Genomic DNA, 14699 nt, shown 5'->3' on the forward strand with positions numbered 1-14699 from the left:
GTACAGCCTAGAATTAAAGATCTTATGTAGTTGCAAGTTCTTAATACTGAGATCTTCTTTCCAGCAAGTTTACTTGTTCTCCTAGTTTGTTTATACTTTATTATTCCAACTTCAGATTCCACCAATTCTCCAGGAAGGCGAAGTGCCAGAGATCTGCACGTACCGCCAACTACTCGATTCAAGACTCCTGGGAGATGATGACGCAGTATTCTCTGATATGGATACATCTGGTAGTAATGTATTTGATAGCGAAATAGATTACACGGATAGCTTGCAATCCCAAGCAATGGCACCACAAATGGGAAAGACTCTTAGTCCGTCATATGAAAGCCGAACGCATCGACATCGAAGTGAAAGTTATACAACTTTTGTCGATGCGGCAAATGGCGTACCTACTTCCGATCATTCACAGTTGTTAAATTCTGCTAATGTTGTAAGTACGGCGTCCGAGCTGTTCTCGCGAGCAGACGCACGGTCTTCCAATTCCCCCACATCTCGCACCATTCCAAGACAGGGCTCTCTGCAGACGATCGTTACGTCTTCTGAGGACGCCACATCGGGACCTAAAGGATCTGTACAAGCAATTCCTGTGATACAGCCCTCTACGGGCAAAAAGATGAGCCTCGTTCAGGCCCTCCAGAGTGGTTTCTTAGATATTCAGAACGAGCAGTATCATGATCCTCATAGTGGAAGATACATTCCTTTAGCAGAGGCTGTGAAGTTGGGTTACATAGACCCTCAACTGATGGAGGAACTAAACCAGGATATTGGCTTGAAGGATCCCAAAACCGGAAAGTCTTTGACTCTTTTGGAAACAATCCAAAAGGGACTGTATAATCCTGTCACAGGTACCATTACTGATCCACGCACAAAACAGACAAGCACAGTGGAGGAGGCTGCCCAGAAGGGGCTGATCTCTCCTGCCGCTGCTGCTAAACTAGCGCCACCTGTCACCACTGTGTCCTCCACCACCGAAAGCCAGGCAGTCTACGGGGCCACCAGCGCTCAGGACACACAGCCATATCTCCCACTTAGCGATGTGATATCCAAAGGACTTTATGACAAGAAAACTAAAAAGTTCATCGACCCCATATCAAAGGAAAAACTGACTCTTCAGCAAGCTGTGCAGCGAGGACTGATTGATCCTACTTCCAAGGACATTGTCCATCCGGTAACAGGACAGAAGATCTCCTTAGAGGATGCTGTAGGTAAGGGAGTCATTGACCCAAACACTGGTGAATACATTAACAAAAAGACAAGAGAGAAAATGGACTTGGAGGATGCTTTTAGGGAAAACTTGATATCAAAACCGACCTCACTTCCTGAAGCTCTGACTGAAGGCATTATGGATGTCCATGGGACAGTTCGTCCTACTAAAACAGGGAAGAAGTATACTCTCCAGGAGGCCATCAGTCGAGGTATTTTGGACACAGATGCCAAGTGTATCATAGATGCCAAGACTGGTGAGGTACTCTCATTAATTGAAGCTATACAGAGGGGTCTCATTGACATTACGGGTAAATTTGTCGATCCCAAAACAGGTGCAAGGATGTCGCTCCATGATGCTGTCACTGATGGTCAGTTGAAGTTGGTTAGCAAAGATGTGTCATTTGGAGAGACTGGCATTTCTGATCTTACTTCTGGTGAGAAGCTCACACTACCCGAGGCCATTCAGAGAGGTCTAATTGATCCCATGACCGGAGTTTACTTCAACAACAAGTCTGGTCGAAAGATGACCATTGACGAAGCGATGAAAAAGGGATTTATTGGTGCTAAATTTGGTCAGAAACTGCTTGGCGATTCTGGTTTGAGGGATAGCTATGGTGATGCTGTGTCCGTGATGGATGCTATCACCAAAGGATACCTCGATCCAGAAACTGGGCGTATCAGTGACCCAGATTCTGGACGTGCCATGACAATACAGGAAGCAGCCGCTTCTAATTACATATCAGGTGAGAAGGCGGAAATGCTGATGGAGCTGACCAGCCCCATGATTGCCACGACAACTATTACAACTCAAATCAAACCAACAGCTCAGGTGCTTGAACAGGCAAGGGCAGAGATGGGAGTATCAAAATTAGTAACAGAAGGTATGCCTTTCCCCGCAGCCCAGAAAGCTGGATTGGTCGACTTGTCAACAGGCCTTTTCAAAGATCCGAAGACTGGTAAGAGTATGCCAATCGACAGTGCAGTACGACAAGGTCTTCTTCAGCCAGAATGGGCTGCAAGGCAGAACAGTGGAGAGAATGGTGTAGATGAGTTCTCACTCCGTAAACTCACAAAACCCACCAAGAAACCTGATGAGAAAGGTGGCATAAGTCTTGAAGATGCCCTACAACAGGGATTACTGAGTGAGTCGACTGGCTGCTACCGAGATCCTGTCAAAATTGGTGCTAGGCGAATCTCGCTGGAGGAAGCCATCACACACGGTCACATCAACCCCGAGTCTGCCATGGTGATTGATCCAAACACTGGGGAACCTATGGACCTTCAGGATGCGATTGACAAGGGTTTATTAGGCGCTACAGGCCAGGTCACATCACCAGTAAAAGCTACCCGGACTTCGCTACAAGAAGCACTAGAAAAGGGAGTAATCACACCAATTAGGCCTGGTGCTATTCCGGAAGAGTCTCGTGTCATAGGAACCAAACGAATGGAAGTGACAGCCTTCAATGACCCAAAATCAGGTCGAGAAATCCCACTCCATGAGGCAGAGGCGAGGGGCCTTGTGGACACTGTCGCAGGTACATGCAGGGATCCAAGAACGGGAGAAGTGCTGTCAATAAGTGATGGGGTCGATCGTGGCCTGATAAAGGTGGAGGAGGTGGATGCAAGCATCGATGGCAGGCCGGACACCACTTGCGTCAAAGAGACCAAAGCTTTTACCATCACTGGTGTCATCGACCCTAAAACAGGTGAAGAGATCAACATCAGCCAAGCTATCAAGGATGGAGTCCTGGACCAGAGAACTGGCCACTACGTCACCAAGGACAAGACAGGGAAGAAGATTAAGATACCCTTAGATGAAGCCATTAGTAAAGGCCTTGTCATTGCTTCCCAGGCCCCTGCTGGAGCACATGCCAAACCTGGTATCACTCAAGCAACCAAGACACTGTCTGTGAAGAGTGTCTATGATCCTGTATTAAAGCAAGACATTTCTGTGGCCGAGGCTGTAAAGAAAGGCTTGATTGACCAATCACGCGGGGTCTATGTCCATCCAATCACTGGCGAGAAGATGCTGATAACAGATGCGGTGAAACGCGGCTTGGTAAATGCCGAAGTGACCAAAGATAGGGGACCAGGTGATCTTGAGATCCCGATGAACACCATCGTGACATCAAATGACACTTCAATGACGGTGACAGGTGTTGTTGACCCTAGGACAGGTCAAGACATCTCTGTATCTGATGCCATAAGGGAAGGACTCTTGGACCAACAAACCGGTCAGTACACTAACCCTGTCACTGGGCGCATCATGTCAATCAGTGAAGCAATCGACCAGGGTCTGGTGAAAGCAGAGGCAGATGTTGACCGAGTAACAGCAGACGTCAGTATGCAGGCCTTCAGGACGTCAGATGACTTTGGAGACATCGAAGGCTCAGTATTACATTCCAAATCAAAGAAATTTGACATCACTGGTGTCCTTGACCCCACAACTATGGAGATGGTCAGCTTACCTGAAGCCATAGCAAGAGGTTTAGTTGACCCTGAACAGGGCACATACACCAGTCCACAAACCGGAGAACAGATGTCAGTGTCTGATGCATTTAACAAAGGCCTCATACAAGGCAAGAAGTCAAGCATGACCATAGATAAGGGCATCTTTAGTGTTGAAGCTAAAATTAAGTCACCCAGATCATCAACTGATGATGAGGTTTTCGAGGAGGAGATAACAGGTGTCAAAGACCCTAGAACTGGGAAGTTTGTTAGCCTTGAGACTGCCAAAAAAGCTGGCATAATTGACGAACGAGCCACGCAGTACCGAAATCCTATCACTGGGAAAACCATGTCCATAGATGAAGCTCACGCTCAAGGTCTAATCAAGAAAACGCCTGTCCGTAGGGATAAGATCATTTCAGTGAAGGACCCGAGAACTGGGAAAATGATCAGTTTGGAGACGGCCAAGAAGGCTGGAATCATTGACGAGGATGCGGGACTCTACAGGAACCCCATCACAGGCAAAACAATGACTATAGATCAGGCTGCTGCATTAGGGCTCGTCAAGAGAATACAAGTCCAACCAACAAAGGCTCCAAGCAAGATCTCATTTGAAGATGCCATGAAGTTAGGCCTTATTGATACAGATTCTGGAACGTTCCGTGATCCGAACACAGGCGAGACTATACCACTAGCAGATGCCATCAGCCAAGGTTTGATTGACATGCAAGCACCTGCTCTTCACGATCTTAACTCGGGCAGGAAAATACCACTGGAAGAGGCCATTAACAGAAAACTTATCGACCCCAAAACAGGCCGCCTGAACAAATTCAAAGCCAAATCATTGGGCCTCAATATAGCGGAAGTGACCGAAAGGAAGCCATTGAATTTTGAAGATGCTGTGAAATGTGGCTTACTAGATGCGAAAACGGGTGAGTTCACTGACCCTTCAACTGGTCAGAAACTGACACTCGAAGATGCAATTAAGGATAACTTGGTTGATGGCAAGTCGATTTCCATCACGGACATGAGCACCGGGAAGAGAATGTACTTGGATGATGCGATAGCTGCTGGTGTCGTTGATGGCAAGACGGGCCAGGTCTGCGACAGTGCAACTGGTCAGAGTCTACTGTCTCTTGATGATGCCTTAGAGTCTGGACTGGTACAAAGTACCTTTGATCCGACAACCGGCGACGTGCTTGACCTTGAATCAGGTCGCAAGCTCAGCATCACTGAGGCACTGCAGGCTGGCACTATCGATGACAAGGTGCAAGTCTATGACCCTAAGACTGGAAAGCACATCTCCTTGGATCAAGCAAAGAAGAAGGGGATAATTGATAAGACTAAAGGAACCTATACCGACAAAGAAACTGGAAAGAAGATAACTATCAAGGATGCTGCCAAGTTGGGACTTCTGGCTGTTGTTGGTGCTCCAGTACTAGCAGGGATGGCTGTGTATGATGCCGTCAAGAGCAAGAAAGATAAGCCCAAGAAACCAGGCAAAGTTTGGACAAGAATGGGAGAAACAGCACCGGAGTTGCCATCGAATGTCCTCATTGATGAGGAGAGTGGGTTGATAGTTGATAAAGATACTGGCAGGAGGTACTCACTTAATGCAGCAGTAGAACAGGGTCTCTTATCGGCCGATATTGCTGATGCGTTGAGGTCACCACAAGATGAAGATGTGGAAATGGCTCCGCCTCTACCCCCAAAACAACGAAGACAAAGTGAAATGGAGCGGGATGCCATCAGTGGTCAACTTCAGAGTATGGATGCGGATATCAATTGGCAAACCAAGGAGATTACTGATGCGTCTACTGGTGAGAAACTGACTGCTGAAGAAGCTTTGAGGCGAGGTTTGATCGACTCGCAGATTGCTCAGCTGATCGAATCAACTCCACCTGCTGCTCCTCCAAGTAAGGATAAATGGACTCTCAATGAACTCATGGATCAAGGCCTTGTGCTAGCACCTATTGGCAGGATTAAAGACCCATCGACCGGGAAGCACATGACTGTTGAAGAGGCCATCGACCTTGGAATCCTTGACCCCAATAACTCTACCATACTCAATCCCAAGACTGGAGAAGCCATGACACTTGCTGATGCAATCCAAAAAGGGGTATTTAACCCTCACAGTGGAGCATTCAAAGATCCTACAACCGGAAGCTCTATAAGCTTTGCAGAAGCAGCACTTCATGGTTGCATTCCATCCGCATCAAAGACAACACAGAATGGTGCCCAGAAACCAACATTGAAGGAAGCAATTGACCAGGGATTGGTTGATCCAAGAAGTAATACATACACGGATCCCTTTACTGGTGAAAAGATGTCGGTTGCTGAAGCATTACAGAAGAATCTGCTAGCTTCACCAGGAGATGTTGCACCAATGACATTAGCTGATGCCATACAGAGAGGGTTGTTCAACGAAGAGTCCGGAATCTTCACAGACAAGAAGACTGGTCGTAGGATGAAGCTGCAGCAGGCATTAGATGCCGGTCTAATTGACAGCGCTTCCACTTTGTACGACACAGGAAGTGGCAAGCTCATGACATTACAGGAAGCCATCGGCGCTGGCAAAATTGACGGTAGTTCTGGTAAATTCATCGATCTGAAAACTGGCAAGAAGATGTCAATAAAGTATGCTGCAAAGCTTGGCCTGTTAGCAATTGTTGGGCCACCATCCCCAGGAGCTATGTCTGTTACGGAGGCAACACAGACTGGCCAGAAGCGAATCAGACGTGTGAAACCAAAGGATAGGAAGGTACCGACTAACCTTTCTCCAGCTCTAGCAGTTGCACCAGAGAGTTCAGTCACATATCAACAAGGTATCTTGGCGAAAGTCATCGATCCTGAGACGATGGAATGGACAACAATCCACACTTATACAACTGAAGAAGAACGCAAACCCAAGGGTATGCCAGTATTCGAAGCAATCAAGCGTGGATGGTTAGACCCAAAAACTGGAATGTTTAAAGCGCCAAAACGTAAGAAAGCTATTTCACTTGACTATGCCATCAGGGAAGGTCTTCTTGATCCAACGTCTGCCAACTTCATCGAGCCGAGGACAAAGTCCAAGGTATCACTCAGTGAAGCCATCAAGAAGGGATTGGTTGATCCGACTGGTGGGTGTCTTGAACCAGTTACGGGCCGCAGACTTACAATGAAGGAGGCAATCAGTAGAGGTTACATCGTCGAGGCTGTGAACACAGAACCAAATGTCAAGAAAATTGTCGTCGAAAAGGAGAACGTCAAATTCCATGTCGACGCTGTTGTTGATCCAAGGAACGGTTCCTCGTTATCTCTGAATGATGCAGTCAAACAAGGTATCATCAACATCTCACGCGGCCTGTATGTAAACCCGGATACTGGCGAGACAATGCCCGTTGATATTGCTGTGGAGAACGGCTTAATCAAAGGCCGCGTCCTTGAACGAAGGTCGTCTGTTGAGGAGTATGTGAAAGATGCTGAAGGTAACCTTGTCGTCGAAGCAGGTTCTAAAGTTCTCTTTGGCGTCCCTCAGGAGGAAAAGTTGACTGGCATCATGGACCCAAGAACTGGACAGGAGATTTCCATTGATGAAGCCATCAAGTTGAATATCATTGACAAAGATGCCAAGATGTACGTTAATCCTTTGACGAAAGAAGAAATGACAATGGAAGAGGCTGCGAAGCAAGGATTAGTAAGGTTTGAACCTGTAAGTTCTGGTGCTCCTGCTGTTGTTGACCTGGGCAACCTGACTTGCACGGATCCTAAGACTGGGGAAGCTGTGTCCCTTGCTGAAGCTCTGGAGAAAGGGATTATCAAGGCTAAATCTGCTGTTCTGGGTGGCACCATCGATGGAAAACATGGTTTGTACATTAACCCTCAAACTGGTGCTACAATGTCTTTGTCAGATGCTGTGAAGAAGGGCCTGGTGTCTTTGGAAGCTGGATCACCTGATGCAAAAGAACCGATCATCATAACTCCAGAAGGTGATGTCTTGGACACCAAGGCATTGAGAGTAACTCCAGTGCCCGTCAAGGAAGGTGAAAAACTAAGTGCTGCTGATCTCCGAGAGATTGTCGACCCAAGAACTGGGCAGTCACTCAGTCCCGCTGAAGCCATTGCAAAAGGTATCATTGACTTGGAGAAGGGAAAATATGTCAATCCAGTCAGCGGTCAGTCTATGACGATTGAAGAAGCCATTGATCGAAATTACATTGCCAAAGCAGAGGCACCAATCAAATCTGCTCTAGATATTGAGTCTGTCAAGGATCCACGTACGGGTGAGACATTAAGTTCAGCTGAAGCTATCGCTAAGGGTATTATTGACCTTGACAAGGGTAAATACATTGATCCATCATCTGGGAAGTCCATCTCTCTACAAGAGGCAGCAGACAAAGGCTACATCGATAAAGCCCACATCCCTGTCCCAGGTGTAGCTGAAATCATACACGTGAAAGATCCCCGCACTGGCGAGAAACTCACTGCAGCAGAAGCTATTGCCAAGGGAATCATTGATAAGGACACTGGAAGATATATTGACCCCACGACTGGCCAGTCAATGTCGCTCCAAGAGGCTGTCAGTAAAGGACTTGTGGACAAGGCTAAGATGCCCCTCACCACTGCCATGGACATCAAAGATGTAAAGGATCCACGGACAGGAAAGTCTCTCACAGCTGCTGAGGCGGTAGCACAAGGCATTCTCGACTTTGAGAAAGGCAGCTATATTGATCCGTCCACTGGCAAGTCCATGCCAATTGAAGAGGCTGTGCAGAGAGGCTTCATTGAAAAGATTGATGAACCGGTGAAAAGCATTACAGATATCAAACATGTCATTGATCCGCTCACTGGTGAGGTGTTAAGTCCAACTGAAGCTGTCGCCCGTGGTATCATCGATTTTGCTACTGGTAAATATGTTGACCCCAACTCAGGAAAGGCCGTCTCCATGCAGGATGCCATTAGCAAGGGTTTGATTGAGAGAGTTGAGGCACCACTGAGAACTATTGCTGACATCAGAACCGTTAAGGATCCAAGAACCTATGAGGCACTCACTCCAGCTGAAGCAGTTTCCAGGGGAATCTTGAACCTTGAAACGGGAAAATACATTGACCCAATAACAGGAAAGGCCATGAGCATTGAGGATGCTGTCGAGAAAGGCCTTGTTGACAAAACTGAAGTCCCAGTATGGTCGGCTGTTGACATTGCTGGGGTCACTGATCCAAGGACAGGAGAATCCCTTAGCACCGCTGAAGCCATCAAACGTGGAATACTGGATGTCGGCAGTGGGAAGTATGTTGATCCTGTCACTGGTGAGGGCATCTCAATCCAAGAAGCAGTAAATAGAGGTCTAGTCCATGAACTGGACTCAGGTATCAAGAGCCCAGAAGACATAAAATCTGTCAGAGATTTGAGAACTGGTGAGGTTCTAACTCCTCAAGAGGCCGCAGCAAGAGGCCTTATTGACCTGAAGAAGGGAAAATACATAGATCCAGTTACTCGCCACCCAATTTCTCTGCAAGAAGCTGTGAGAAGAGGTCTGGTGGACAAAGCAGATAAACCCAAAAGAACACTGGCTGATCTCAAAAACATCCGCGATCCCAAAACTGGGCAACTTTTAACACCTGCTCAAGCTGTTGCAAAAGGACTTATTGATATTAAGAAAGGAAGATACATTGATCCCATTTCAGGTCGATCAATTTCATTAGATGAAGCCATTGCTAAGGGATTGGTGGAGGAAGAAAAGGCACCAATTAAGTCGGCCATGGACATCAAACAGGTCAAAGATCCCATGACTGGGGAGTACATAAGCCCAGCTGAAGCCATAGAGAAAGGTATCATTGATTTGGATGCTGGCAAATACATTGACCCACAATCGGGACAAGCTATATCGATCGAGGAAGCTGTAGAGAGGGGATTGTTGGAGAAAGCTGACGAACCAGTGAGAGACACCAGAGACTTGAAAGAGGTCACAGACCCAAGGACAGGAGAAGTCATTACTCCTGAAGAGGCAGTCGCTAGGGGTATCGTTGACTTCAAGAAGGGCACTTACACTGATCCTACAACTGGGAAGTCCATTCCCTTGAAGGAGGCGGTCACACGAGGCCTTGTAAAGAAGGTCGACGCACCAATCAGAACACTGTCAGAAATCAAAGCAGTCAAGGACCCAAGAACAGGGGAGACCATCAGTACTGATGAAGCCATTGCCAGGGGCATCATTGATGTTGAAAGAGGCCTGTATGTTGATCCCAGCACTGGGCAGGCTATGCCAATCCAAGATGCAGTCAACCAAGGTTTCATTGACAAGTCGGGCACACCTATCAAAACAGTGAAAGAGATCCAGAAAGTTACTGATCCACATACTGGTGAACCGTTGAGTGCTGCTGAAGCCATTGCAAGAGGTATCATCGACCTCAAGAAAGGGGAGTACATTGACCCGAAAACTGGCCAAGCTATATCGTTGTCGGAAGCAGCGGACAGAGGACTCATTGACAGGACTGGGTTACCAAGCATGCGTGATCTTGACCTAGCTCCTGGAGAGAAGAGCCTGATTATCCATTCAGTCAACGATCTAAGAACTGGTGAAGAGGTCCCTATTGCTGCCTTGGCCGAGTGCTTTAATCTTGATCAGGGGACATTTGTGGACCCATCAAATGGCAAGGAGATCACCATCCAAGAAGCCATCGATAAGGGCTTGCTGAATGCAACTTTGGTTGCACTGTCAGAAGATGGAAAGGTGACTGTAGAATGTGCTACGCAAGATATCACTGGCTATGATGTCAAGTCGGTCGTTGATTCGTCCACTGGGGAGAAGCTGCCCATCAGGGATGCAATAAAGAAAGGCCTGATAGATCTTAGAGCTGGGAAGTACATCGATGCTGTGACTGGAGAACAGATGGGGATCGAAGAAGCCATAACCGCTGGGAAAGTCAAAGCAAAAAAACTCAAGCACTTGCCGGGGATGATGGATCAACCTGTTGATCATTACGTCCTTGACATTGGTGAGTCAACTGACGAGGAAATGGATACTGGTCGTCCAAGCGGGCCAATGACAGTTTCCCAGGCAATTGCAGAGGGATGGGTCAATTCAGCAAAAGGAGAATTTGTAAATCCACAAACAGGCGAGACCATGAGTATTGGAGAGGCTGTCCAGCGCGGATTGCTGCAGCCACCATCAGATGGTGCTATGAGCTTCAATGCTGCTCTGAAACGAGGGTTGATTGATGTTGACAAGAAGACCTATACAGACCCTATCAATGGCCACGTGATGCCATTGCAAGATGCTGTCAACATGGGCAAACTGAAGCTTACTGAACCTGGTCAGCCTCTGTCAAGAGCTGAAGCTTCGGTTCTTGGTCTCCTTGATGAAACAAAAGACACTTTTGTCAACCCAAAAACTGGCAAGAAGATGAAAATTGAAGATGCCGAGAAAGCTGGCCTCCTGAAACCCAAAGATGTCAAAGGATTCACATTTGAAGAGGCTCTGTCAATGGGCTTGATCGATGCCAAGCAAGGGCTGTACCGGGATCCAAAAACCAAGAAGACTATGCCTATTGAGGAAGCTATCAGACAGGGAAAACTCCAAGCTGCAGAGTCAGGAAAGCCGTTATCTGCAGAGGAAGCTCAGGCCAGAGGTCTCCTGGATCTCACCAAGGGTACATTTGTACATCCCGACACCAAGCAGAAGATGTCAATTGATGATGCCATCATGAAAGGTCACTTAGAGGTCACTCCAGAGAAGAGGAGTCTGACCTTTGAGAGTGCACTGGCGAAAGGTTTAGTGGATATCCAGCAAGATACATTCAAAGATCCTGTCACTGGTGAAGTAATGCCTATTGAAGAGGCAGTCAAGGCAGGAAAGCTTAGACTCACTCAGCCTGGGCTGGCTATGGCCCCCGAGGAAGCAGTTGCCAGGGGTCTGCTGGACCCTAATGCTAATATCTTCACAGATCCTGTGACAAACCAATCCATGCCATTAAATGAAGCAGTCATGAGAGGGTTCCTCAGACCTAAGCCTGCAAAGAAAGGCATGGACTTTGAGGAAGCATTGGAGCGAGGTCTCGTTGATATGGAGAAGGGTCAGTTCTTTGACAAGGCAACCGGCAAGCCTGTGTCCATTGAGGAAGCAATCCTGAGTGGTAAAGTTGTCTTGTCTGAGAAAGGAGAGGGTATGTGTGTGGAAGAAGCGCAAGCAAGAGGGCTTCTTGATAAGTCAGGCAAAGTGTTCTTTGATCCTGTTACTGGAAAAGAGATGCTACTGGAAGAGGCTCTGATGAGAGGACATCTGAAAGCTTTGGATGAAAATGCCATGACACTTCAAGAGGCGATAGAAAAAGGTCTCTATGATCCGAAGACAGGTGCTGTCATGGACCCAAGCACTGGACAGACAATGAGCTTGAACGATGCAATCAAAGCTGGAACCATTGCTCTGACTGATATTGACAAGGCAATGGGAACAGAGGAAGCTCAGGTCCGAGGGTTCATTGATCCGAAAACTGGCAAGTTCACCAACCCAGTCACTGGTGAATCTATGGACATAGACGAGGCAATCCTGAAGGGACACTTGAAACCAAAACCCGCCGAACAAGCCATGACATTTAGCCAAGCACTGCACAGGGGCTTGTACGATCCAGCCACCAATGAATTTGTTGACCCAGCTACTGGAGACCGAATGACGGTGGAGGAAGCAGTGAAAGCTGGGAAACTGATCCTATCCGATGCTGACAAACCCATTACCATTACTGAAGCTATGGCACGAGGCCTGGTTGACTCTCCTACCAATGAATTCACACACCCCATTACCGGAGAAAAGATGTCAGTTGCTGAAGCCATTGAACGAGGTCTACTCCAGGAAGAACGCATTGCAAAGCCTCGCCCCATGACCATCACTGAGGCAAGGAGATTAGGTTACCTAGATGAAGGTTCCCAAACCTTCGTGGACCCAAGAACTGGTCAGTCAATGCCAGTAGACAAAGCAATCCAGTGTGGGCTTCTACAGCCAAGTGAACAGGAGGGTTCAATCTCATTCAATGTAGCCCTTAACAGGGATCTCATCGATGCAGATAACAAAACATTCGCAGATCCAACCACTGGCAGGCGAATTCCAATTAAGGAAGCACTTGCATCTGGTAAGCTCAAACTCTCAGACCAAGGTCAGGTATTGTCTCACGAGGAGGCTCAAGTCCTTGGTCTCTTGGATGAAAGAAATAATGCATTTGTCGATCCGCAGACCAGTGACAAGATGACAATAGCTGAAGCTGAGAAGCGTGGCTTGCTGAAACCAGTTGCACAAGAGCAGCCCATGACGATAGAAGAAGCTGTTGCCAAGGGCATGTTGGATCCTGTATTCGGTGTCTTCACCGATCCTAAAACTGGTGAACAAATGAACTTGTCCGAGGCGGCCGAGATGGGACTGGTCAAGCTGACTGACAGTGGAAAAGCCATGATGGTTGAGGAAGCCCAAGCAAGAGGATTGATTGACACAGAAACTGAACAGTTCACTCATCCAGATACTGAGGAAGTCATGTCACTTGATGAAGCGCTCATGAGAGGATACTTGGGAGCAAAGCCGGACAAGTCAAGTCTTACATTCGAAACTGCTCTAGAAAATGGCCTAATTGATGCTGCAACTGGTGAATTTATTGACCCGAAAACCAAGAAGAGAATGAAGTTGGAAGATGCTGTGAAACTTGGTAAAGTGACACTAACCCAACCTGGTCTTGCTATGAACCCAGAAGAAGCCATTGCCCGTGGCTTGCTAGACTTGAGCAAGAATCAGTACACAGATCCAGTAACAAATGATTCCATGACCTTGGAAGATGCTGTGATGAGAGGCTTGCTGAAACCAAAGCCAGATGAGAACAGTCTTACCTTTGAAGAAGCTTTGACTAAGGGCTTAGTTGACCTGAAGAACCATCAGTTTAAGGATCCAGTCACTGGACAAGTCATGCCTCTTGTGGAAGCTGTCTTGCAGGGCAAGCTACGCCTCACTGAACCGGGTCACACAATGAGCATGGAGGAAGCCGAAGCCAGGGGGTTATTTGATAAGGGCGGTCGCGTCTTTATCAATCCACACACTGGGGAGGAGATGTTAGTCAGCGAGGCTCTCATGGAAGGCTACCTCAAGGTATCGTCCAAAGATGGCATTCCATTTGACGAAGCTGTAGAGCGAGGGTTGTACGATGCTGAAACCGACACTTTCACCGATCCAAAAACGAAAAAGAAAATGAGTCTTGAAGATGCTATCAGACGTGGCAAGGTAAAACTCACGGAGAACGGCAAAGGTATGAGTGTTGAGGAAGCTGCTGTGCGTGGCTTGATTAATCCAGATACCAGTGACTTCACAAATCCTGTAACTGGTGAGAGCATGGGCATCGATACTGCTATCCTGAAAGGCCTGCTGAAGCCCATGGGTGAAGAGGAAGGCATACAGTTCAGTGTTGCCCTGAAGGATGGGTTGTATGACATCAAGACAAAGGAGTTTGTCGATCCAAAGACAGGGGATCGGATGACCTTGGATGAAGCTGTTAGGTCAGGGAAACTACAACTTGCCGATCTGAGCAGACCCATGTCAGTTGATGAAGCCATTGCTCGCGGACTACTAAACGAAGAAACTGGTGAATATGTACATCCAGTCACTGGTCAGAAAATGTCTCAAGATGAAGCATTGGCGAAGGGATACCTACGAGCGCGTCGTCCGTCAGATCTTCCAGGGGTTACAACACAGGAAGCTACTGTTTACAAAACAGAGCCTGGCTACCACATCAGTCCAAGTGGAATGGTTGCGGATGCTGCTGGTCACAAGATACCCATCCAAAGAGCTGTCGAGGAAGGGATCATCAAAGTGGAAGCCCAGAGAGAGGAGTCCATTCCAGAACTAAGTCAACCTAGTCAACTGGCTGAGAAGGTAAGTCAATTAATTTCTGCTAATTCATTACAGCTTTCTAGTCTTAGGTTTAATTGTCCGGGTGATATAGATTTTTTCAATTTTTGCCATTCTGTCTCATGCATATCTCCTCATTTGGTAATGGATTCTGTCAATTTTGATATGTCTCTCAACCAGC

General features: G+C 47.3%; 1 protein-coding gene across 19 annotated transcripts in view; it reads left to right on the top strand.

Annotated features, from left to right (window-relative positions):
- Positions 1–14699, top strand: part of LOC135487134 (uncharacterized) — a 155322-nt gene that overhangs the window by 62160 nt on the left and 78463 nt on the right. For all 19 annotated transcript variants that reach the window (XM_064770550.1, XM_064770533.1, XM_064770552.1 and 16 more), the window contains one exon: positions 116–14542. In XM_064770550.1, coding sequence (XP_064626620.1) covers positions 116–14542 — 14427 coding nt within the window. The remainder of the gene's footprint in view (positions 1–115; positions 14543–14699) is intronic.

Source organism: Lineus longissimus, chromosome 4 (assembly GCF_910592395.1).
Source record: "Lineus longissimus chromosome 4, tnLinLong1.2, whole genome shotgun sequence".
In the NCBI taxonomy this organism is placed as follows: Eukaryota; Metazoa; Nemertea; class Pilidiophora; order Heteronemertea; family Lineidae; genus Lineus; species Lineus longissimus.